This window comes from Colobus angolensis, unplaced genomic scaffold (assembly GCF_000951035.1).
Source record: "Colobus angolensis palliatus isolate OR3802 unplaced genomic scaffold, Cang.pa_1.0 Scaffold124, whole genome shotgun sequence".
Lineage (NCBI taxonomy): Eukaryota > Metazoa > Chordata > Mammalia > Primates > Cercopithecidae > Colobus > Colobus angolensis.
The window spans coordinates 5,419,686-5,443,393 of record NW_012113586.1 but is presented as its reverse complement, the minus strand read 5'-3'; the positions used below and the strand labels follow the sequence as shown (position 1 = coordinate 5,443,393).

Here is a 23,708-nt window from a genome sequence, read left to right as displayed (position 1 = left end):
CAATGCATGTAAACAATGTGTAAGGATCAAATCAGTGTCACTGGGATATCTACCACCTCAAATATTTATCTTTGTGTTGGGAAGTTAAAATCTAAAAAAATTCTTCTCATCTAGCTACTTTGAAATACATAAAAATTATTGTTAAATACAATTTCCCTACTGTTCTATAGAATACAAGAATTTCTTCCTTCTATTTAACTGTATTTTTGTACCTATTAAGCAGCTTCTCTTTATCTCCCCACCCCCCTACCCTCTGCAGCTTCCAGTAACCATCAATCTACCCTCGGCCTCCATGAGATCCACTTCTTTAGCTCGCACATGAGTGAGATCATGTGATATCTGACTTTCTGTGCTTGGCTTATTTCACTTAACATAATGGCCTCTAGCTCCATCCATGTTGCTACAAACGACAGGATTTCATTCTTTTTATGGCTGCGTAATATTCCATTGTGTACATGTACCACATTTTCTTCATCCATCCATCTGCTGATGGACACGTATGTTGACTCCATATCTTGGCTATTGTGAAAAGTGCTGAAATAAACATGGGAGTGCAGATGTCTCTCTGATTTACTGACTTCCTTTCTTTTGGATATATACCCAGTGGTGGGAATGCTGGATGATAGCTCTATATTTATTTTTTGAGGAACTGCCACACTGTTCTCCACAGTGGCTGTACTACTTTACATTCCCACCAATAGTGTATGAGGCTTCCCCTTTCTCCATCTCCTCACCAGCATTTGTTATTCTTTCTTGCGTTGATAATAGTCATTCTAGCTGGGGTAAGATTTGGAACATGTTCCCAGGCAATTCCATCACTCTTTTCTTAGGTTTCAGAGTCTTCTTTTAAGCTAGAAACATCATTTTAGTTAACATAAAAATAAGAGAGAAACTTCTAACGGCCTACTGGGATAAACTCATTTAAAAAAGTTCCCTCCTTTTAGAGACTGGATGTGGTCATCAATTTTAATGGCTTTCTAGCAGCAGATGGTTTTACATAATCTGCTAATGACCATTTTTTATCTAAAAAAATTTTTATGTCCCTACATTTATGTCCCTTCTCTCTCCCTGCCAGCATCCCCTGAATGCATATAATAATGCAAATATCTAGAATATTGAATGCAACTTAGTTTTTGGGAAGGGCGAGTGTTTCAGCTTTAGGATGTTTTCACATTTTGAAATGTTTGCATTACACTGGTCGAGCATTCCTAATCCAAAAATCCAAAATCTGAAATTATCCAATGAGTATTTCCTTTGAGAGTCAGACTAGTGCTCAAAAGGTTTTGGATGTGGGGGAATTTTGGATTTTGGATTTTCAGATTAGGGTTGCTCGATCTGTAGTAACAATAGCCAATATTTACTGAGGGCTCACCACAAAACAGATACTATGCTTAAATACGTTCATATTTCACAGCTGAAGAATCTGAGACACCAAGAAATTAAAAAATTTATGTAAGATTGCATAGCTGGTGAGGGGAAAAATTGGAACTGAACCCAGGGGAGCCTACTCCAAAGTGTACCCCCTGAACCCCTATGCTTTCCTTTTAGCAGTAACACTGAAGGACAATAATGCTCTTAGCTAGAATTGGTTCATTTTGCAATTTATAAATGGCAGTATAGTTATTTTTCCTCTTCCTTGAGAAAAGTACTTGAGATGTCTAGAATTGATGATTCCTGGTTTTTCCTCTGAAAGTACAGGGCTGGGAGCCAGAAATCCAGGCCTGCCAACTATGGCTTTAGGTAAGTCCTCCTACTCTTCAGTTTTGTTAGCTGCAATACGGAAATGATTGTCTATTCCAACTTCTTACAAAAATTCTCTGGAGAAACTGTCTCAACAATGTAAGCTACAACACCTTTCTGGTATCCAGCTACCATGGATGTCAGGTACAAGTGAAAACGAAGTAAAAAAATATGACCAGCGTGAGTCAGAGTTTTTAACAAGCCAAGCCACCCCGTTGGTGTTCAGCACTGGAATGCTTTCCTTATACGTAACATTCAGCCACAATCAGAGCCAGGCTTGGAGACTCTGAGTTCCACAGGGAGCGACAGCTGCAGTCAGGCTGCGATCCTGGAGAGCCGAGTGGCTCCTGCGTGTATGGGCAACCCCTTCTTGGAGAAAACCTGTTAATATTCTCTGCTCACAGACATGACTTCATGCCCCAAGCACACAGTCTCTCCAGTTTTCCAAGGGCTGAGGGGCTCACTCCCTACTCTGTAACTCTAGAAAGAAGCCCCTGGGGTGTCTGCCCACTCCAGAGAGGGACTGTAACAGGAAGTCAGATGGGCAGGTTGCTGGAATTTGGAAGACACGGGGCTTCTCCCAAGAGTGCCCTGAAAGAGACTAGCGTGGGCAGGGTCTAGGAAACAGTCAGCAACCCAAGCCCTCCTCTGCCAGCATCACTCCGGCCAGGTCCTCTCTTCTGCCTTAAGCAACCAGTGGACACAGAGACCTTGGAAGGGCCTCCAGGCCTTGGCCTGGATGCAGAGGGCCCTGAGAAGAGACACAGGTGGCAGTCAGTCAGACTACCCTCTCGCCCTGTCCTCATTTCCCGCAGTTGGATCCTCCTGCCCTGGCCTGGGATTGACCAAACCCCTGGCTTGGAGGTTATGTCCCATCTTTATCACAGGGAGGGAAACTCACTCCATCCCCAAGGAGAGAGAACCAAGGATGCCAGAAAGGAAAGCTTCCCCCAGAAGACGGGACAATTTCCCTTATAAAGTCTGGCAGTCATCTACCCCAAAGCAGGGACCTAACCAATGTGTCTTCCTGGGGTTCCTCTCAGAGAGGAGAGTCAAGGCTGGAAGGGCTTATTTCTTTAAGAACCACTTGAATGTGCCATGCCAGTTTAGGACACTCTTTAACAAAGGGGTGATAAAAGTTTAATGGACTGATTTATCTGGAACCTATTCTGAAAAGGAAATACCCAGATCAATGAACGGTGCCCTGTGACAATGGAGCGAGATTTTCCAAACACTGGGCCTGCTTGTTTCCTAAAGTGCTATCACCTCACACTGTGTGCAGTGCAAATCCATAAATAATATCCTAGTGTATTTTTCTTCTTGTTTTATTGCTGGAGAGCAGGTATCTTTCTTATTTGGAAAATTATTCACTAAGGAAAAAATGTCAATTTCTACAAACATGTCTATTGCTCTATTTATATTATAAGACATATTTGAAGGAGAAAAAAGGTACCTGACTTCACAAGGACTTCTTGTTGCCACTATCCAGAGAGGCAGCACTGGGAGACAGAGCAAGCACAGACCTGGCTGTCAGCAAACCTGGGTTCCAGGCCGAACCCCACCAGGAGGAGCTGAGAAGCCCTGGCTGACTGCCAGCCCCAGGTGCTTATCCACGGTCTGTAGTTTCCTTATTCTGCATGGTGCTAAGTTTCTATGATGACCCACTTCCCTGAACTTTGAGCACGGATCATAAGTGCCTTTACCACCAATTCTGGGCTGCCTTAGGGAAGGGAGATGTGGTGGACGAGGAACGAAGGGTGGGTAAACCCATATCATGCCCTGTGACACCAACGGCAAGCCGGAGGATTCAGGCGCTGCTGTGGCCTGTTTTCTCTGCCCAGAATCCACTTCTTTTTCTCTATTGGGTAAAGGGAGCTCCTCCATTCTCAGCCCATGTGGTTTGAGAGGGCTGACTCACCTCCAGCTCCACAGTGGGCATGAAGCCCAGGCATATCCCCACAAGCAGCTGTCCACAATGACAAGTTCAAGGATGGGCACGAGGTCCAATATTGCCAATAAGAGTTAGGCCCTGGGCGTTAGATGGATCTGTTGGAATGTAAGCAGCATGTTCTACTTCTGGAGTCACTCTGGAAACGGAGTCTAGAGCCACTGGCAGCCATTTTATCACATGGAGAAGAAACCTGCCTAAGAATGGAGCCAAAGGAAAGCAGGGCCAAGAGATGGCTCCAGACTGAACTCTGGTCACATCATCTGAGTCCCTGAGACCAGTATTAACCCTTGACCTTTCAGGTATGTTACTCAATAAAAGTCTGTGTTGCTTCAGTCAATTTGAGTAGGTGTCTGTGATTTGCAATACGAAGAGTCCTGACAGACATGTCCATAAAGATAGGACATAATGAATAATTCCTCGTATCTCAGGCAATGTGTGCATTGTTTGGTTTAGATTAGAAACAAAATCAGGAATGTGTGTGTGGAGCCAGTTCAGCCTCCGGCTCAGCACAGGAATCTCCTGAATAAAACACACAATTCTGATTCTTGCCACGATAGCGGTTAAATATGACATGAAGGATGGCTCACTTTCATCTGTGGAAGTCTATTCAACCTTTTGATGTATCCAATCATGAAGGTTTTTATGTGGAACTGACATCTACAGCTGTGAAATGGCTATCAGCCTTTTGTTTCTGGAGAAACACAGACTGAGGCTACTCCCGGGGAAGTCTTCCATCTGTAGCTCCATGCAATGGCCCCTCCCTCTGATGGAGCAGGGACCCCTTACTCACACCTGTAACTCAGGTTTCCATCAGAAAGTCGTGAATTATTACTGAGAGGCTTGACTCTGCCTCTCGCTCATCTCTTTTGCCATTTTGATTCCTTCTGTCCCTGAGTTTGATTAGGCAGGCTTAAAAATGTTTAATAATGTTTCTTGTCTTTCTGTTTCTTTCTTCTTAATTCCTTCTGCAACCACTGTGGGTTATACCCTAATTTGTCAGGCCTGATTGTATCAATAATCTGCCTTTTTTTTTCTGTCCTGGGATTCCCCTCTCATTCTACTTCTGCCATAATAATCTCTTTAAAATGCAGTGCAGATCATACCTTACCCCTGGCCCCAAATCATCCTTCTACTGTTTACCAACTTAACCCTGACATTCAAAGGCCTCTATACTTGTCCCCTCTCCCTCCCCAACAGTCCGAATCCTACTGCCCACCATGCCCCAGTCCTCAGACTCCATCAGAGCCCCCTGCCCCGCCCAGCTTGCTACTCCCTCCCCACAGTCATGCTTTGTGCATGCCTTCCCCTCAGCCTTTCCAGTCCCCGTTTTTCCTCTTCTCCACTGATTACAGCCTGGTCTTTAAAACCTAACTTAAATTCTTCTTTCCTTACCAGTTTAGAATGACCTCTAATGCACCCACTGCAAATACCACTTAGCTGGCATTTAGTCACATGCTAATTTTTATTGTAATTTAAATTGTGAGGTCTATGAGTCTTTTCATTTATACTACAAGTTACATGGGGGCAGTTACAGAATTCTTATACATTTTGTGTGACGGCAGAGCCCAGCACTGTGAATGCTGGCCAATGGATTATATTGAGGTTATACTGATAGGCTATATTTTCCTGTCTCAAATGTCCTTGTCCTGTGCATACTTCCTGGAAACCATGTGGGTAGAAAGGAGCATTTCAGTTTTATGTCTACGGCAGATCCCTCTGCTTTTTCGTTGTCACAAAATCCCAATCTTGTCCAAGTGTCACAGGCCCTGTGGGGGGCCCAGGCCCCTCCCCAGGCCCAGAGGAGGGTGTGAGGCTGTGAATATCAATTAGTCAGAGATCCAATCATAGTAATTTGCCTCTTAGCCATGATTGGCTTAGGCATGAATACAGAATGCAATTTTGACTAAGAAGTTGCAAGGGGAAATGTGTTGGCAGATTCTGAAAAAGGTTTTACTCATTCAAAAAAGGGACAATATGAAGCGAAATTTTCTTTGTTCTCTTTTGGATGTTGGTGTATGAGAATATGATGCTTGGAGCCACTGCAGCTATCTTTTAAGGGGAGATGTCTAAGGACACTGAGGACAGCAGAGACGGGGAAAGAACCTGGGCCCTTGATGACTTTGTTCAGCCTTGAACAAATTCTGGAAATCCCCATCTCCAGCCTTCTTTTACTATATTTCAACACTGTTGAGATGGTTTATATTTTGGTATATCTTAACATGCTGAAATTAGAATGCATCTTTTGTGGTATGTCATAGCTAAACTGGTAGCATTTTTTCCTTTCTTAGTGGAACCTAAAATTGAGTGTTTTACAAAGAGCCACATCTAAGATTTCCTGAAATGTGGGATGTCCTTATTGTTATCCATCTTTAGTAGGTTTTCTGCTACTCTCCTCTAAAAGTATCCTAACTGACACAGCTCTTCTTCTCGCAGGAGGATGCTGTGTGGGAAGAGTGTTTGTAATAAGAGGCAGCACAGCTGCAGGCCGGCCTGTCTGGAGGATGTCCCTGCTCTGAGTAGGGCCTGCACTCTCTCTGTCCTGGAAGAGACGCTACTCTTCTTGTGATTTAGAGCAAATGACCTGTGCAGGATGCTCCTCCTCCCCGCCATAGAGGTCACCACAGCCACTGAAGCTTACTCTATGGCTGGTGCAGATCCTAAAACAGCCAGTCATATGGGGGTGTCACCTATAATGACGATGGTCTTGGGCTTTTTGAAATTTACAGTCTTAGTCCATTTAGCTGGAGAATGAGAAAAGGCCACAGGAAATGCTAGAAGTAGGTCAACTAATCCCAGGGCAATAATGCTCAGCCCCTACTAAGAGCACTGCCTTGTGGGTGGAGGCTGCACCTTACCCTACACTCCTCACCCCTTCCTACTGTGGCAGGGGCAGAGCTATTGCCCCTTCCCGCTGGAGCCTTTTTCCAGGGGCAGCCCTCTCATCTCCTCTCCCTCCATCCCTCCCTTCCCTCCTTCTTCTCTCTCCTCCCCTCCTCTCTGCAGTCCCTAGTCATGGAGAGACTGAGATTGTATTTTGAGTTATGTTTTTTCCTACACAATTTAAAACATAAGATCACAAAATAAAATCCTGCAGGGGTCCTGTGCCACCCCAGATGGACTAGTGAATGACACACTTGTGGTGTAACCACTTTACTCCAGGGGCAATAGGGACTTTTCTCATTCTTTGAAATAAATTTTAACTGCATTTCGTTGAGACTTCTTACCCTGAAAGGAAGCACAACAGGCTGCTCTTACCGGCTCCAGCCTCGCTGGATTTTGGAGAGTGGAGGAACAGGCCGTGTGAAGGCAAGGGGAAGGGGTCACAACAGCTTCTCTACCTGTCTCCAGCACACAACCAGGAGGGCTGGACCAGTGCACAGGGGCTCAGGGGGCGCTCCTTTCAGCCTCTTTCCCTGCCCCTCTTCCCTCCCGCTCCCACCAGAGTTTAAGTGCTGCTTCTGCTCTAAGCCTTTGCACAGCCCCATCTACTCCGAGCTGGAACTTAGGGAAGCTGGAGTCACTCACCCACATAGAAATACTCTGGGGACTTGTCCTCTGATGATAACTCCTTTGTGGCACCTCCGAACCGAAACCATAGTCCAAAAGCAATGACGGCCGATCCAGCCAGCTGGAAGGCAAACAACACTGTGTTTACAGTGGAAGGGGAACGAGCATGCACAGATCCGAGGGCAGGCTCCAGGCACAGGATGCTGACGAGGTCACCCCTTTAGAACTCACTTAGACCACCCTTCCCATTTTATAGGGGAGAAAATGAAGGCTCAGAGAGGTGAAGTGACGTTTGCACAAAGTCCCTCAGGCCCCTGATGTGACATTGGACTGGGTTTTTCTGATTCCGAGAGCAGGGTTTTTCCATGATGCCAGGCTGCCCTGTGGTTATGGGGCACACTCAGCACAGCCAGGGAGGTGTCTCAGAAGCAATATTCCAGTAACGTTCCCTCTGGAAGGCATCTTTCCCCTGCCTTTTTGTCCCTTGCTGGGCACGTCGGATCTCTTCACCCACACCACAACGAGAGGTGACTACCTCTCAGCTGCCGGGTCACCAAGAGCAAGATGAACTCCAAGACCTCGGGGAAATCCACTTTTCTAAATGGGAAGACAATACAGCAACCTCAACCTCAGAACCCACCCACACCTCGTGAGTGCACAGTCTCCAAACAGAAAGCTGTTTTAGGGGCACCTGCAACCCTCTTCCCCTATCCTATATGGTCACTGCCCTGACTGGGGATGGTTTTGCTGGCAGAGAGATAGCCCAGTCTTTTTTTTTTGGTTGCTATTTTGAGTTTCCATGGAAAGTGAGAAAGGAAAAAATAATTTTCTGAAAAAGCATGGTCTGTGTGCTGTGTGGCTCATGGAGAGGCTGAGTGGCTGGCGCAAGCAGTGACTGGGCAGGCTGGCGGCTGGTAGAGTCATCACCCGGCTTCCTTTCCTTCCCTACTCTGAAAGCTTTTGTGAGGCTCAGCATGGAAGTTGGAAGCCCTTTCTGCCATCTCAGGACTGTCACTGCTGCGCGCCGGCAGGCTCTAGCCACAGTGTTCTCTCCCCACAAACACCGCTCTCGAATTTCACTGTATCAATCCATCAACAGATATTTACTGGGCACCTTCTGGGCTCAGGGCACCATGAGAAAGTAAGCAGAGATATAAAAACAGCCTCCTATTCTGCTGGCCCATCTAGTTGCTGTTGGGCTGCCCTCGCCTACCACTAAATGAACAATTTAGAGGCTTCCCCTGCCCAAACAGAGCAGAGCACACACAGATGCTGGGAACAGGAGCACGGAGGATGGAAATCAGAGGAGCAGAGGTCTAAAAGGAAAAATCACACCAGAGACAGCACAGTCCTTTTTACACAGGAGACTTCTATCTTGTCAGGCAGCTTATAAAGCACCCAGAACTAGCCTTCTGGACAATCTGGCTGGACTTCTATGAGGAATCTATCCCTCTTCTCCTTCTATCCCCCAAGGCCAATTCCCTTTGTGGCCAGTTTCTTCAGAAAAGAGGTGTGATTTCAGTGAGGAGGAGTCAGAGGGGCAGAATTCTACCAGCTGGACTCTCCCTTGTGGAGTAACTAACAGTTTCCAGTACTTAGAGGAAAGCACTAATTGGATAATGTGAGGGGCAGCTAAAGGAACCGGGATCAATCAGGTTTTGAAAGACGTCTGCGTTAAAAAAAGGCTGGCATGGCAGGGAAACATACTGAAAGGAGTCTTGCTAAAACATTAACAATATCTTTTTAGGGCAGGATTTCAGGTGACTTTTTTCCTTCTCAGTATATTTTCTAAGTTCTCTGCATTAAGTGTGTATTTCTCTTGTGGCTTTAAAAATATATTTTTAAAGTGTTACATGGTAGTTTCTATATTCAATCCAGAAAAAGTGGGGAGAGTCTTCTTGGGCCATGCTTTAACTTGGGAGGACACCAGCTTTGAGGTCCCCGCTGTTCCTGTGCAGGAAAGAGAGCAATGCCCTTGGTCAAGCACCTAGGTTCCACCTAGGAGCACTTGGAGGCTGCCTGGGACAAGTCTGCCCAGCAAAGCATCTCAGGCAACTCTGCACGCCCTCATCTCTGTGGCGACTGGATGGAAAGACAGCGTTTCCAAATACAAAGCAAAACCTATTGACAGAGGCATCAGGCCAAAGCCAGCAGCCACCGAGCAGACTGTGGAGGAGGTGACTGGTCCCAGGGACACCCTACCGCGAGGCCACAGTTTTGGAATCTCTGTACACAAACTCTAATTTATAGCTGTCTGGGATTCTCCTCCCAGACGGAATACATGTGTCCAGTTCTGGCACAGATGTGTTTGATGCATAATGGAAAATTAAAAGAGAGGTTGCAATTTAAAGCCATAGGGCAATGGGAAAAAATCTGCGCTTGCTCATCCATGCCCCTAACCCCAAACCACACGGGTTTCCTCCTGGGTCAAGGAAACTGTGGCTTAGCTGAACGTCATCACTGTGTGGAAGGGAATCCTCCCAGCAGGCTGCTACCGGCTGTGTCAGGGATGCTGTGGGTAAGGACCTGGCCGGGGCTGATGCTGCTTGTGACAAGAGACGGGGTGATCACTGCTTTGGAAAGTGGCATCGGCACAGACCACACAGCCGTTTGGTCCTTCTTAACTCACCATTCCTGTAAGATTCATGGAATGCTCTGTGTTCACGGGGCTTTGGTTGGTCTATCACACACTAGAAATTGCTTGAAAAAAATTCACACCAGTTCCAGTCCAGTCAGGAATAAAGTGAGCATGTCAGTGTCACTAAGTTCTCAACACTCCCTGTATTCCATAGAGCTGGAGGAAATGGTCTCCCCAGTGACCTGAAGGAAGTCTTCAAACCTCTGTAATCCTAAATTTTAACCCAATGAGGCCAAAACTGCCTCACGCCCACATTCTCTCTTCTCCCTTTAATCTCAACCACTCTTTTGCATTCAGACATAACATTGCACCTCAGCCAATGTTAAAACAAATAAGAAATGAGAAGTTACCATTTTTTTTAACGGTTCCTTCTTCTGCCCTAGCCACATCTTTCCCTGTCTTTCTTCTTTGCATGTTTACTAAGAATAAACTATGGTCCAGGCCAGGTACTGTGCTCAGTGTTAGAGAAACGATGAAGAAAAAGACATGGTTCACAGTCTAATGTGGTAGATAGTCACATAAAGTACTAAGTGCACTATAACGCAAGAAGTGTGCTGAAGAGGAACAGCGTGCACACTGCCAAGGGACTGGAGCAAACTGTAGCCGCTGGCATGCAGGAGGAGTCATTAAATTTTGATTTACATCTTGAAGAATGAGTGAGAAGTCACTGGGCAAGGAAGGACTGGCAGCAGAGGCAAACTCCAGGCAGAAATGGCAGCACAGAGGTTCATTTCCTTACCTCGATGCTGTGTTTGTTAAGGAGAGTCTGGGGGAGGTCGGAGGTTGGGGTTTAAGAGGGTGTGGGGCAGACCTTGACTCGGCTTCTACTTTGCTTGCTACCATCTTGGAAAACCCATAGCAAGGTCTGCCTGAGGGGAGGAGGAACAGAAGCCCACATTTTGATGGAAACCGTCAGGAACATGAATACTACCTGGATGTTAGACATAGCAAGGAGCCAAAAGGAAAGGCTTGAATGGCTGAGGACCAGAGACAGGACACCAGGGGAGTGGATGTGGAGAGCTGTGAGAACTACGACGTCACTGTACCCATTGAAGAACTTTGCTGAGGGTTGCCCCGCTTCCAGGACCAGCACCAATCCCCATGTCTTTGGAACAATTACAACTAGAAACATTGTTGTTTTTCAGAAACGGACTTTTTCATACAGAAGCAAAAGTTGGACTTTGATGTTAATCCTTTAAAATACAGGTATTGAGCGCCCATTATGAGTCAGAAGCCAGGGTTTCAGAGATGAGGAAAGTCCAGTCCTTCTCCTGGGGCTCAAGGAGATGCTAATCCCCACTGGGTGGCCCAGGAGGGGATCCAACCCTGTGGGTGAGAAGTCAATCCAGAAGCAGCCTACCAGAAAGCACGTGAGAAGATGCCAGAGAGCATAATTTTTTGAGTCCTCCCTCCCTTTTTTTTTGACAAGGTCTCACTTTGTTGCCCAGGCTGGAGTACAGTGGTGCCATCACTGCAGTTGAGCTCACTGCAGCCTCAACTTCCTGGGCTCTAGCGATCCTCCACCTCAGCCCTCCAAATAGCTGGGAATACAGGCGCACATCACCACACCAGTTACTTTTTGTATTTTTGGTAGAGACAGGGTTTCACTATGTTGCCTAAGCTAGTTTCGAACTCCTAGACTCAAGTGATCTCCCCACCTCAGCCTCTCAAAGTACTAGGATTACAGGCATGAGTCACTGTGCCCAGCTTCATCATTCCTTTTCTGAGGACCAGTTGTATGTGAGGTACTCAGGGAATGTGATAAAACAGTATTTAAGGGCAAGAGTGTGCCAACTATTACAAAGAGGATGAGAAAAATAGTTTTAAAAAAAAAAGGAGATAAGAGTGCAGGGAAAGGGACAGATAGTGACAATAATTCCGAGTCATTAAATAGGGGATCATCCGATATGGTTATAGTATGTATTGTCATGGGCAAGTTCTTTCAGTAGCTAACCATATTCCAGAGAGTTTGGAGGATACGAAATTGCAAATTGTAATCATATGTCTTTAGTGAAAACAATGTGTGTTCTAAAACTACAGAAACAGAGGAAGGACGGAAAACCTGATTAGAAAGCATTTCAAGCAAAGTGGATGGACAAAAAGTTTTCTTTAATAATGGCTATCTGCCAAAAACAAGTCATCGTGCATGAAGCAGAGCTTGCTAATAGATTTCAATTTTATTTTACTGTACTTAACTTCCATTTTCCTGGGATTGCTGATGAGATGTCCTATCTTGAGGACATATTTTTTCATTTTAAAAAAAGACAAGTTTCACGAATTGCAAACACGGTTCCTAGGGAGGCGCTGTGGTTGGAGTGGGTGGTGCTGAGATGCAGGAATGCAAAGATCATTCCCCATTCTGGGCTCCCCCAGTCTGCCCAGCTGTCCTCCTTTTCCCTGAAGTTAGCCAACCAGATCACCAAGAGCAGATACCTGATATCCACTTTCTAGTGACTAAACCCAGCAAAAAAAGCCCACTTTTGGGGTAAAAAACATCATTTAGGGAAGTTCTAGATAGCATGTGCACTTATACTTAAGTGGGAATCACAGGTCCTGGCCCTCAGATGCTCCAGCTACAGTTTCAGATCCTTCCTGCCCCTGTGGAGGTCTCTGTTCTTGCTGTTCCCTCCTCCCCCTCCCCATAGCTGACACCCATTCACAGCTCTAACATCAGTTCCTCAGGGAAGCCTACCATGGCCTAGATAGGTACCTTCCTTTATATCTCACATAATGTTTTCTACTTAAACATGTCCGTTTTTTGTAAATTAAGGCCTAAGCTCTATGAAGGCGGGGACAGGGTCTATATTGCTATTTCCCAAACATAATCCCCTTTGCCCTGCAGAGTGGGCTCCCAATAGACATTTGCTAAATGAGCGAATGGAGGACCTTCACAAAGATGCTATGGACTGAAGTGTATCCCTCCAATGTGCAAAATTAACAGGTTGAGGCCTAATCCCCAGTGTGAGGGTATGTGAGGATGGGGCTTTGGGAGGTAATTAGGTTTAAATGAGGTCATGAGGGTGGAGCCATCATGAGGGATTAGTGCCCTTATAAGAAGAGACACCAGAAAGCTTGCTCTCTCTCTCTCCACCACATGAGGACACGGCAAGAAGGTAGCTGTACACAAGCCCTCGCCAGGGAGCCCTCACCAGAACCCAATCTGACCACCGACCTCTAGCATCTGACCTCTGACTTCTAGTCTCCAGAACTGTGAAAAATAAATTTCTGCTTCAGCTACCCCACTCTGTGGTATTATTTTTTTTTTAATGTCAGCTTGAGCTGATTAAGACAGGCTGACAGGAGCAATTGCGAACAACCTCCTTCACAAGTCTCCAAGGGAATACTTCACAAAGTGCTATTTTCAAACTCGTCTGCACCTGGGAAACACTGCAGATACCTTGGAAGGCACTGTGTGAACACATTGTCGAATATGCTCAGCAAAACACTTGCCCCAGAAACAGAAAACAAAACTAGAGCACGTAATATCAGTTCTGTGTTTTCCTAAGCCTGCAGAAATGTGTGTCGTACACCATCCGTGGACACAAAGAATAAATCTACACAAAGTAAATCTACACAATGTATATATGTCTTCCACTGGTAGGGGCATATGAACACAACACAATTATGGTGACACACACACACACACACACACACACACACACACGTGCATGCTGCACTCAAATGAAACAATGAACAAAATCAATTCTGTATTCTGGCTTCTCCAGGGTGAATACCAACTCATTTGCAATTCTCTTCTTTGGGATGAAGTCACAAAATTGGAAATGATGCTTCAACCCTAGAATTTTCATTAAATGCTTTTAAGCTAATACTTGCTCTTGCTGGCAATTCTCATCCACGTTGGAATCACATAATGAGCACTTATGATTCTTGATCTGATTGTAAACCCTATTATGATACCCCATAAAGATAATGGAGTCTCACCCTCTTAGCAGGCAAAAGTCAGAAGCACATTTGCTCTGGAAGATGATCTGAATTTTCTCAAATAGGAAAATCGGCTCCCAAGATTTTTATTCTGTTATGCAGTGAAAGCAAGGCAAGGATTCAGATGGCACTTCTTCAAAATCAAGGGTTCTATCAGAAAAAATATGAGAATTGAATGCCATACGACATCCACGTCAAATAGTCTCCGAGGGACCTTGCTACCTTAGCCTTCATCAGGACCAGGTGAGTGGGAACTGAGAGGCAGGACTGTGGCAGCATGTGATGATAAGGCTGTGTTAGTTTGGAAATGCATGGCAGCTTCTTTAGGTACCAGTGTTTCTGATCTCCCCATTATTTTCCTCATACAATTTCCTAAGAAAAAGCTCACTCTAAGAAAGACTTCGTTCAGGTAAGAGTATATTTTACAATCAACCAATGCTTAATTCTCTGCACTGATGGAAGGGTGATGCAATTCAGGCCACAATAAAATCAGGAGCGTTCCATTCATTTCTGGAAAGAACACTGGGCAACACATTTGTGCCAGATGTACCTTCAGTTTGTTTAAATTGTTATAAAGTTAACTTGCATGGGTCAACTAACATTGCTGGGGGCAGTTTATAAGTGCTGGAGAAATATAAGCTCAGGGGAAGGAAACTAACTTGGGATGAAAAGCTTGCTGCAAATGATAGAGCAGATAATTTACACATAGACAGTGGAAAGTGTGTTGTTTATTCAGTGATTATACATAATGTTTTTTCTCTTAATATAGGGGGAAGGGGGAGGAGATTAGAGAACATCAAGAATTAGGAGAAAGATGATGGCTGTGTAGTTTTCTTGCTTTTTATTTTTTTGAGACAGGGTCTTACTCTGTTGCCCAGGCTGGACTGCAGTGGCCTGATCACAGCTCACTGCAGTCTTGACCTCCCAGGCTCAAGCGATCCTCCCACCTCCTCCTCCCACTACAGGCATGTGCAACCATATCCAGCTAATTTTTTCTATTTTTTTGTAGAGATGAGGCCTTACTTTGCTGTCCAGACTGGTCTTGAACTCCTGGGCCCAAGTGATCCTCCTGCCTCAGCCTCCCAAAGTGCTGGGATTCCAGGTGTGAGCCACCATGGCCAGCCTATGTAGTCTTCTTTATTCAGCAAAGTGAATGTCATAGACTACTGGCTAAGGATTTCAGGGAGCAGATGGCTTACTCAAATGAAGATCAAAAATGTACAGAGCTAAAATCCAGCCTACCAAGTCACAGAAGTGAACTAAACTCAATGTCCACCTTACTTACCTCATCAAGGGGATAAGCCCAGGGAGGAAAAAATGGTCTTTTCTAGGTTCTCTGGACTTCCTCCTTGGAACACCCAGCTGGCTCTCATCCTAGGCCTGCCCTCTGTATATATAATCACTTCTCTTGGAGGCCACAGTGACTACTGTGACATCTCATCTATCTAGAGCTTTACATAAGCAAATACAACACATTAAACACAATTTATGTATAGTGGTTGGGAGAACTACTTTGGAGCAGATAAACAGAATTCTTAATTATTGATCAATAAATATGATCTTCATCCAGTTTTAGTTGTTACAGAATGACAATGGTTAGAAAGATGTTTCAAGTAGAACTAAGGCCAGATTAGAAAAGCCAAAACAATTTGTTTGGTAAGAAGTTAGCATGGGTGGAATCTAGCAGAAATTGTGAAAGTCTAGCTTGGCGCTCTATAGAGATTCTTCTTAAAAGCCATTTTACGAGGACCTGTTTGAGGTCAGGAAGGTGCAGCACTGGTCCATTCACAGAGGGCTAGATAGACTCTGGCGTGAGCAGGGAGACAAACTCAGCTCCCTGGATGAGTGACAGCAGCTTCCAATGCACCCCTGGCCCTGCTCAGCCTTGCTCTGCCACCTCTGTTAATAAGCTGACTCCCAATTGCCATTATGATGTGGAGGACAGAGCTTGGTACACATCCTGGAATATCTGCCAACTGCTCTTCCAGAAATTCACCTCTTCTGGGTGTTCAGAGTGCATAACGATGCCCTTAGGGTAATAAACACATGCGCGCATACAGTACTTAGGTGTAAAGGAGCTGTAGTGGATAAAAATGGGGGTTCTAGGCATTTGGGTTTGAATCAGGCTCTGGCACTTACTGGTCCTATAATCTTGGGCAAGCCACTTAACCTCTCTAACCCCGGCTTCCTCATCTGCAAAGCGAAGGTACTAATAGTGTCTCCTAAAGAGACTAAATGAGTTCATGTTACACACTGAGAGCAGTGAGTGCCTCACACTTCGTGTTATTATGTTGGTAGACTTGCTAATGTTACCTTCAAACTGAAAGCTTAATCTTCAAGACGGGAAACATCGCTCCCACGGTTCCAATAATGCGGTCTGCCGCAGCCGTCCTCTACTCATTTTTATTTTAGATCTACACTCCCTCTTTCCATGACAGCTGGAATTCCTTTTGGTTTTTTAAATCTTCTACACTAGAAAGTCAGTGGCCTTTTGTGGAAACTATGTCTCCTCTCTTTAACGGTTTTAAGGCCCCATAAGAGAAAAATATGAATAGATGTATTTATGAGTGAAAGAATAACTATATTTAGGCTCGGGCTGTCAAGTAGAACTTTCTCCAGTGATGTAAATGTCCTATATCTGTGCTGTCCAGCATTGTGGCCATGAGGCACCTATGGCTATGGAGCTCTGAAATGTAGCTAGGGGGACTGAGAAAGTGAAGGCTACATTTCATTTAGTTTTAATTAATTTAAATAGGTACATGTGATCGGTAGCATAGTCCCCACATTGGACAGTGCAGGTCTAGAATTCACAAGCTCGTCAGAGCTTCAACCTTCCTCTCTGATAGTCTGTAAACTTGGAGTGGTTACGAGTATAGACTCTGGGGACATACACACAGACACAGCTCTGCCGCTGGCCAGCTCTGAGACCTGGGCAAGTCTCTTCAATGCTTCAGACCTCTGTTTTCTGATACGTAAACTGGGGATGATAACTGCTACTATTTCATAGGGTTGTTGTGAGGATTAAATTAGTTAATAATAAAATGTGCCTAGGGAAGCAGCTGGCACATAGTGTACATTTATATAGTGCTTACTATTCTTCAAATTTTTGCTTCTGAAATTAATTTTTTAAACTGTCTCTTGATATATACCCTTTCTCAATTTCCATCTTACTTTTCCTCTGCCTGAAACTGATCAGCAGTGTTCCCAACCTCTCTCCTGCTTCTTCTCCCATATGCCTTAGTATTTTAGGCATCTCTTTGTACCTGTGTTTCTGGAATGCATCAAGACTAAATCTGACACTGAATATAATCTCCCTGATCACAGACTTCACATTTTCCAAGTTGGTAGCATTTCTCATACCTTATATTCTACATGTTCCAATAAATTAAAACAATGAAAAGAGCATGGGGTTTAAAGTCAGAAGACCTGAGACATACCACCTACTGTGCCTGACTTTCAGCTTTCACCACTGTAAAATGGGAATAATTACACTATTTCATGAGATTGTTGTGATTCATGATCAGGTGGGATAATGCATATGAAAGCACTTTGTAAACTGAAACATCGTATGAATGTTAATTAGCATTGTTATTTTTGTTCCCAATCAAATTCAAAGAGGATGAAAAAGGCAGGCCAAGGTAACCCGAGGTGATTCATCTGTAAGATGTGCTCCCAGCCCAGCTGGTATTTCCATCTTACTGGCAGCATTCTCTCTTTAATTCCTTAGCAACCATGACATGATTTGTTTCAGTGCTCAGTATAGCATCACTTGTTTTAAGGGAGCAGCTTCGCAATATTAACTGTCAAGGTTGGGGGATAGAGGTTACGTTCTCTTTTGCCACACATGGTTGGAGACCCAAAGATACTTCACGGCTGATGTTCTAGAAAAACACGGTGAGATGCAATGAACAATGGACGGGTGGCCCCCCAGTAATTTCAGAAAGCATCAAGTATTAGCATAAAAAAGAGACTTAATAAAGGTAAAGTGGTAACTGAAATTAAAAGAACGGCCAAAAACAAGCCAAGTGAGTAAGCCAAGAAGTAGGGCACACCCTGCTTCAGTCAGAAACAAGTGCCACTGCTGAATCTCTGATCTCTTCAGGCCACATCTAAAACAGGGGTTCTCAAAGCATGTGCCCAGACCAGCAACACCAGCATCACCTGGGGGCTTGTTAGAAATGCAGACCCACTGAATCCGAATAGAGCTGAATGAACTCCCTAGGTGATCTCTCCACACATTAAAGTTTGAGAGGCACTGACCACCAAAGGTTTTCCCATCACTTTTCCTTGGCCTCCACTTAGTAGCACAGAAGCGGGAAAGGAAATAAACAGACCCTGCTCCAAGGTCAGTGCACACAACTCCCGTAGCTGGAGCCATGCTTAACTCTATTAGGTGCTGAGTGATTGGGAGAAAGGGGATGCCAAAAGGACATAGTCCCTGCCCTCAAGGAGCAAAGACTAAACAGGGAATAAATTCTAATCAAAGGCAAAATGGAGGCTAAATAAAGGCATGAGTGCCTCAAGATCAAGGACTGTGTCTTAATCATCTTTGAATTCCCAGCACTTGGCAGGGAATTGTAGAGGAAGTGATCTCTCCTTTTGACTCCACACCCTTGATAAACTCCGACTCTTGCCACCTTGCTTGGTTAGTTGGATGTAAAACACCTGCCTGCTTCATCGTGCCTTTATGAACCTCTTGGATTCTAGATTCTACTTTCCCATGTGTACTTCTAGCATTTAAAAACAACTACTACTATCTTATTACTTATTGTATGCATGAACCATACTTATAACCTTATATATTTAACTCATTGCATCTGCACAAAGTTCATAGATTGATATTAGTACTTTAATATGTCCATTATACAGATGAGAAAATGGAGGCTTAAAGCGGTTAGACAACTTGTCCAAAGTCCTCTACGTAATAAATAATGGAGGCAGGAATAAAGTCAGGCAGTGTGATGCCAGTATCCACTGCCCAGGTTTTCGATTCCTGGATTTGAACTGCCACACTGCATAGATCTGTCCGAGGTCTACCAGAACCCTGGGACCATAGCTGTGGCTTCTTCAGACTTCCCCCAGAGTTTCTGATTCAGCAAGTCTGGGATGAGCTGAGAATGTTTTGTTCATTTGTTTGTTTGTTTTTGAGATGGAGTTTCGCTCTTTTTGTCCCCTCTGGTAGACTCCCTGTTCCTCCCAGCAATACTAGGTCCCTCTCTAGGTCCACACTAGGGGACACTGGCCCCTGTTGCTCTCTTTCCACCTTAACAAAAATCAGAAATGAAGATTCTCCTACAGCGAGGCTGAGAACATTCCTATCTGCCTTATGGGCTGGTCTCCAAAGGATACTTTCTTTAGGCATTTTTTCCTAAACCAACCTCTCTGACAAGGGATTGCTCTGAAGTTACTGTTTGAAATAAATTTGGGAAAGAGGGGAAGGTGACCTCTATGAGATTCATGTGAGTCAAACTTCTTTGACTCCCAAGCCTGCAAGACACGGTCTTTCTTAAACTCACCTGTTAGGCATCTCCAAGTGAAAACCCAAAGCTGTATTAATAATGGTGAGAAGGAAAGGAGGGCAACTTCAAACTTGCCATATATGGAATCTGCTTTTCAACAATGAACAGCTCTGCTTCCTGTGGGTCAGTAATGCTGAGCAGCTAGTGCAGCACAATGATAGGAAAACGCTGACCATACAACAATTAACCAAGGAATAAACAGTGCCCAGGTTTTCCTTTAAACCAACATATGCGGCTTGGTGGGGGTGTAGTGTTTTATTTATATTGCTATGCAACGTAGGAAAAAAATAAAGGTGATTTCAATGAAAGGCACAGGAATATGCTGTGCTATCTGATCGCGGGTCTGAATTTAGACATGACAGATGTTGGGAGGGGTTTCACCTTAGACATCAACCATGATAAGAGAAATTAATATAGTGGGGTTAATGGCTAGGCTTGACTTTGTTTTTAAAAACTCAGCGGTGAGTACGGTCAGCGGCCCTGGGCCAGGGAGTACTGTGCTGGCTCTGGCAGGGTCTGGTTGGATGTTTATGAAACCAGGAGCACAGCTTAGGGAAACTTAAAGCAAGCTGCCAGAGGAGGCTACAAATTGATCTGTTAAATTGCAGATCACCAAACAGACCCTGCCCCGCCTCTATGCTTACCTCTGGTGAGGTTCTGACTCGAAGGAAGTGCTGTCACCCAGGGAACCGCGTAACTCAGAGGGGCAGGCATGTGAGCTTCTAAGGGCGTGTGTGTAAATGTTACACTTTAGTCACAGCTAAAGCCTGGCCTTCCAGGAAAACTATCCCCCACCCCTTTCCCAAACTTCCCACAAAGCCCTCCAACCAGGAGAAAACAGCTTCAGAAACTAGAGTGGGGCTTTTCTGGAATCAGGTTCCCTCAGTTACAGTGAAGGCAAATATCTAGATACTTTACCCCACACAGCTACTTTCCCTTAAGTCATGAGGTGCCACTTCGCTGTGGTTGCTGCCTCCACCCCCACCCCCATGAAACTGGGGGAGAGGAAGGTCCTTCAATTCCCACTGCATGCCTTTTATACGCCAGGTACTATTCTAGCGCTGGGGATACAGCTATGAGCAAAACAGAGAAAACAAAATTCCTGCTCTCAGAGTGTTTTATGGTCTAGTGGGGAAAATCCACAAGTACAAATTGACAAGATAAGGTATAGTTATCCTCAAATGAAGACAAATTGCAAGTCACTTGGCAAACTTATATACTATTCCCCAACATGAAAAGAATCAGAGAAAGAGAGCTAACGTTTATTAAATGCTTCCTATGTGCCAGGCACTTGATAACAAAAATAATAGTTAACATTTTTTGCATATTTCCTATGTCCTAGGCTCATAGGAAGTTGAGGTGACATACTTTACATATTCCCTCTTAATCCTCTCAATATTTCTGTTACTCCAATCGTACAGATGAGAAAACAAGCCTAGAAGTAAGAATAACTTGCTCAAGTACACCCTGTTTGTGCAGGCACGCCCTGCTTGGGATCTCTGCACTCCAGCCTGATGGCTTTGACAGTCAGATGGTGGCACACACTCCCCCTTGCTCTGCTCCTCTGCTGGTGGATGGTCAGTCACCCCCTTGCCTTTGCCCAGCTCCTTTCTACCAGTCCTTCCAGGTTCAGCTTAAATAGCTCCTTAAGGAGAACTTTTCTGGCTTCTCATCATGACTGTGATCCCTTCTCTAAACTCCTTACTTAGATCACATATAGAAAAGGTCAGATCTAACCTCACTGGTTAACACATTCAGGCACTCAAACATTGCATTGCTCCTACTTCCTTTCCTTACTGTGTCTATGGTCAACAGTGTGACACTTGTCACTTGATTCCACACTGTCTTATTTTTGTGTTGTTCCATATCCCTTGGTCTTGTTTCCTCAATGAGATGAGCAGCTTAGGGAACTGTGTTTATATTTATACATTATTATTTGTTTAATCATTGTTTAATAGAGTGGGTCTCAAATTTGAGCATGGATCAGAATTATGTGAATGGCTTGTTTAATTAGATTGCTGGGGCCTTCCCCCAGAGTTTCTGATTCAGCAAGTCTGGGATGAGCTGAGAATGTTTTGTTCATTTGTTTGTTTGTTTTTGAGATGGAGTTTCGCTCTTGTTGCCCAGGCTGTAGTGCAATGCGGCACCATCTGGGCTCACTGTAACCCCTGCCTCCTGGGTTCAAGAGATTCTTCTGCTTCAGTCTCCCAAGTAGCTGGGATTACAAGCACCCACCACCATGCCTGGCTAATTTTTGTATTTTAGTAGGGATGAGGTTTCATCATGTTGGCCAGGCTGGTCTCAAACTCCTGACCTCAGGTGATCCGCCTGCCTTGGCCTCCCAAAGTGCTGGGTTACAGGCATGAGCCACCGTGCCTGGCCTGAGAATGTGTATTTCTGACAAATTCCCCAGATATGCTGACGCTGCTGGCCCAGGAACCACATTTGAGAACCACTGGTTAATTGAATGTACCACAATGCTTAAGAGAAGGTAGGCGGCTGGGCGCGGTGGCTCATACCTGTAATCTCAGCACTTTGGGAGGCCCAGGCGGGCAGATCACGAGGTCAGAAGACCAAGACCATCCTGGCTAACACAGTAAAATCCTGTCTGTACTAAAAAGACAAAAAAATTAGCCCGGCGTGGTGGAGGGCACTTGTAGTCCCAGTTACTCGGGAGGCTGAGGCAGGCGAATGGCATGAACCCAGGAGGCAGAGTTTGCAGTGAGTGGAGATCAGGCCACTGCACTCCAGCCTGGGCCACAGAGCGAGACTCCGTCTCAAGTAACTTAACCAATTTGAGCCTCTGTTTCCTCATCTGTAAAAAATGGGGATAATAATAGTATATGTACATCAGGACTCTTGTGAGGATTATGTATAATAATGAATGTAATATGCTTAGCACTGTCCCTGACGCATTGAAAACATTCAATGAATGCTTCCAATTATTACTGGAAAGGCTGGTACAATATCAGGCACTAAATAAGCACTGAACCCAGTTGAAGAATTCCTCCTCAGGCTTAAAACTTCTTTTGAATTCATAAGCAGTGAGAATGAAGGGTGTCACTGTGGCATGACATCTATAATTAACAGCTTCTGAAGTTAAGCCAGATTCCTAAAAAATACAACACAAAGGGTCTTCAGAAACCCTTTTCCCCATAGTATGCTTAATGTAAATCCCCACATGTACAAAGGCCATGTGTCTCTTTAAAGTTCAGGGGATGTCCAGGAGGTACCTCCTTCACACATTCCACTGCTGAAGGCTACTGAAGACTTTAGAGTTGCTGGAGACATTCAGGCATCTGAGCTAATGGGTTGACAGACAAAAGCGGAACCCATCATTCAATAATTAATTACTTGCAATCATGGGAATACAACTTCCCCCAGAGCAGATAGGACAGCCACCTCCTCCAGCCTGGTAGTTTCAAAGCACCCAGGCCCTGGCTGCTCTCAAACCTCTTTATCCAAAGCAAGACCTACGTTTTCCCTCAGGGTCTAGCTAAGCAGTTACACTGGCTGACATTCTCTTAAGAAAGCCCAAGAGGAAATGTGCAGAAAAGACAATTTCCAGACCTTGTCTCACAGTCCTCCAGGGCTTGGGACAGGGTATCCAGGGATGTAGGTTTGGTCTAGCTGTATCCTTGTCTCGATAATATAGGAGACAAGGGTCAAGATCCTATCTCTCTGTGAACCATGAATCCTGGGAATGCTGTCAGTTCAATGAAACCCTGCAAAGTTGAATGAGATCATCTCTGGGAGGATTAGTATTTAGCAGAGGCTGCGGCTGGGGGTTGTGGAGAGATGCTGCTGCCCTTTTGAAGCCCTTCCATTCCCCATCCCCTTCTCAGAAGAGCACCCACTACCTCCTGTCACCCAGCGGTACCCTTACCCTGAGGCCCAGAAAAAGGACGATCCCCCCACCACCACAATGTTCATTCCTATCTCCAATTTCTTAAACAAAACCTTCAGAGCCAGGTACTGTGTCCACACACTCGAATGGAGCACCACCCCAGGCAGCCCCAGGGCAGGGGTTTCTCTCCCAACACCCTGGCCAGGCCCTAGTTCCAGCTGGTAGGCAGAGTGAAAAGGGGGTGTGTGCACGGGAGGCTGGAGGGGAACAGGGACCGCCAGGGCCCCAAGTCCTCCGGGGGTGAGGAGAGACTGGGTCTCCGCACCTGGGGTTACCAGCTGGGAGATAAAAACCAAGGCAGGTGGGTGTTCCTTCCAGGAAAGGGCCACACGGTGTATCTCCCCTTCTCACCATTTCTCATTGATCAACCTTCTGTGTTCCCGTTCTCTCCCCTCCAGCCCTCCCCTCCCTCTTTGTTTGCCTTCTCCTCGCCTCCGCGTTTGAGCACCCTGCCCTCCCCACGAGCGCGACTCGGACGCCGCAGTCAGCTCCCCGGGGACCCCG

The 23,708-nt window shown here is 45.2% G+C and overlaps 1 protein-coding gene across 1 annotated transcript in view; it reads right to left on the bottom strand.

Moving 5' to 3' along the window:
- Window positions 1-20,011, bottom strand: part of TSPAN2 (tetraspanin 2) — a 39,663-nt gene extending 19,652 nt beyond the window's left edge. The window contains exons 1-4 of the mRNA XM_011933202.1: window positions 19,942-20,011; window positions 10,768-10,958; window positions 8,412-8,514; window positions 7,217-7,336 (exon numbers count right to left, since the gene is read on the bottom strand). Coding sequence (XP_011788592.1) covers window positions 7,217-7,336; window positions 8,412-8,514; window positions 10,768-10,958; window positions 19,942-20,011 — 484 coding nt within the window. The remainder of the gene's footprint in view (window positions 1-7,216; window positions 7,337-8,411; window positions 8,515-10,767; window positions 10,959-19,941) is intronic.
- Window positions 20,012-23,708: the final 3,697 nt, after the last annotated feature.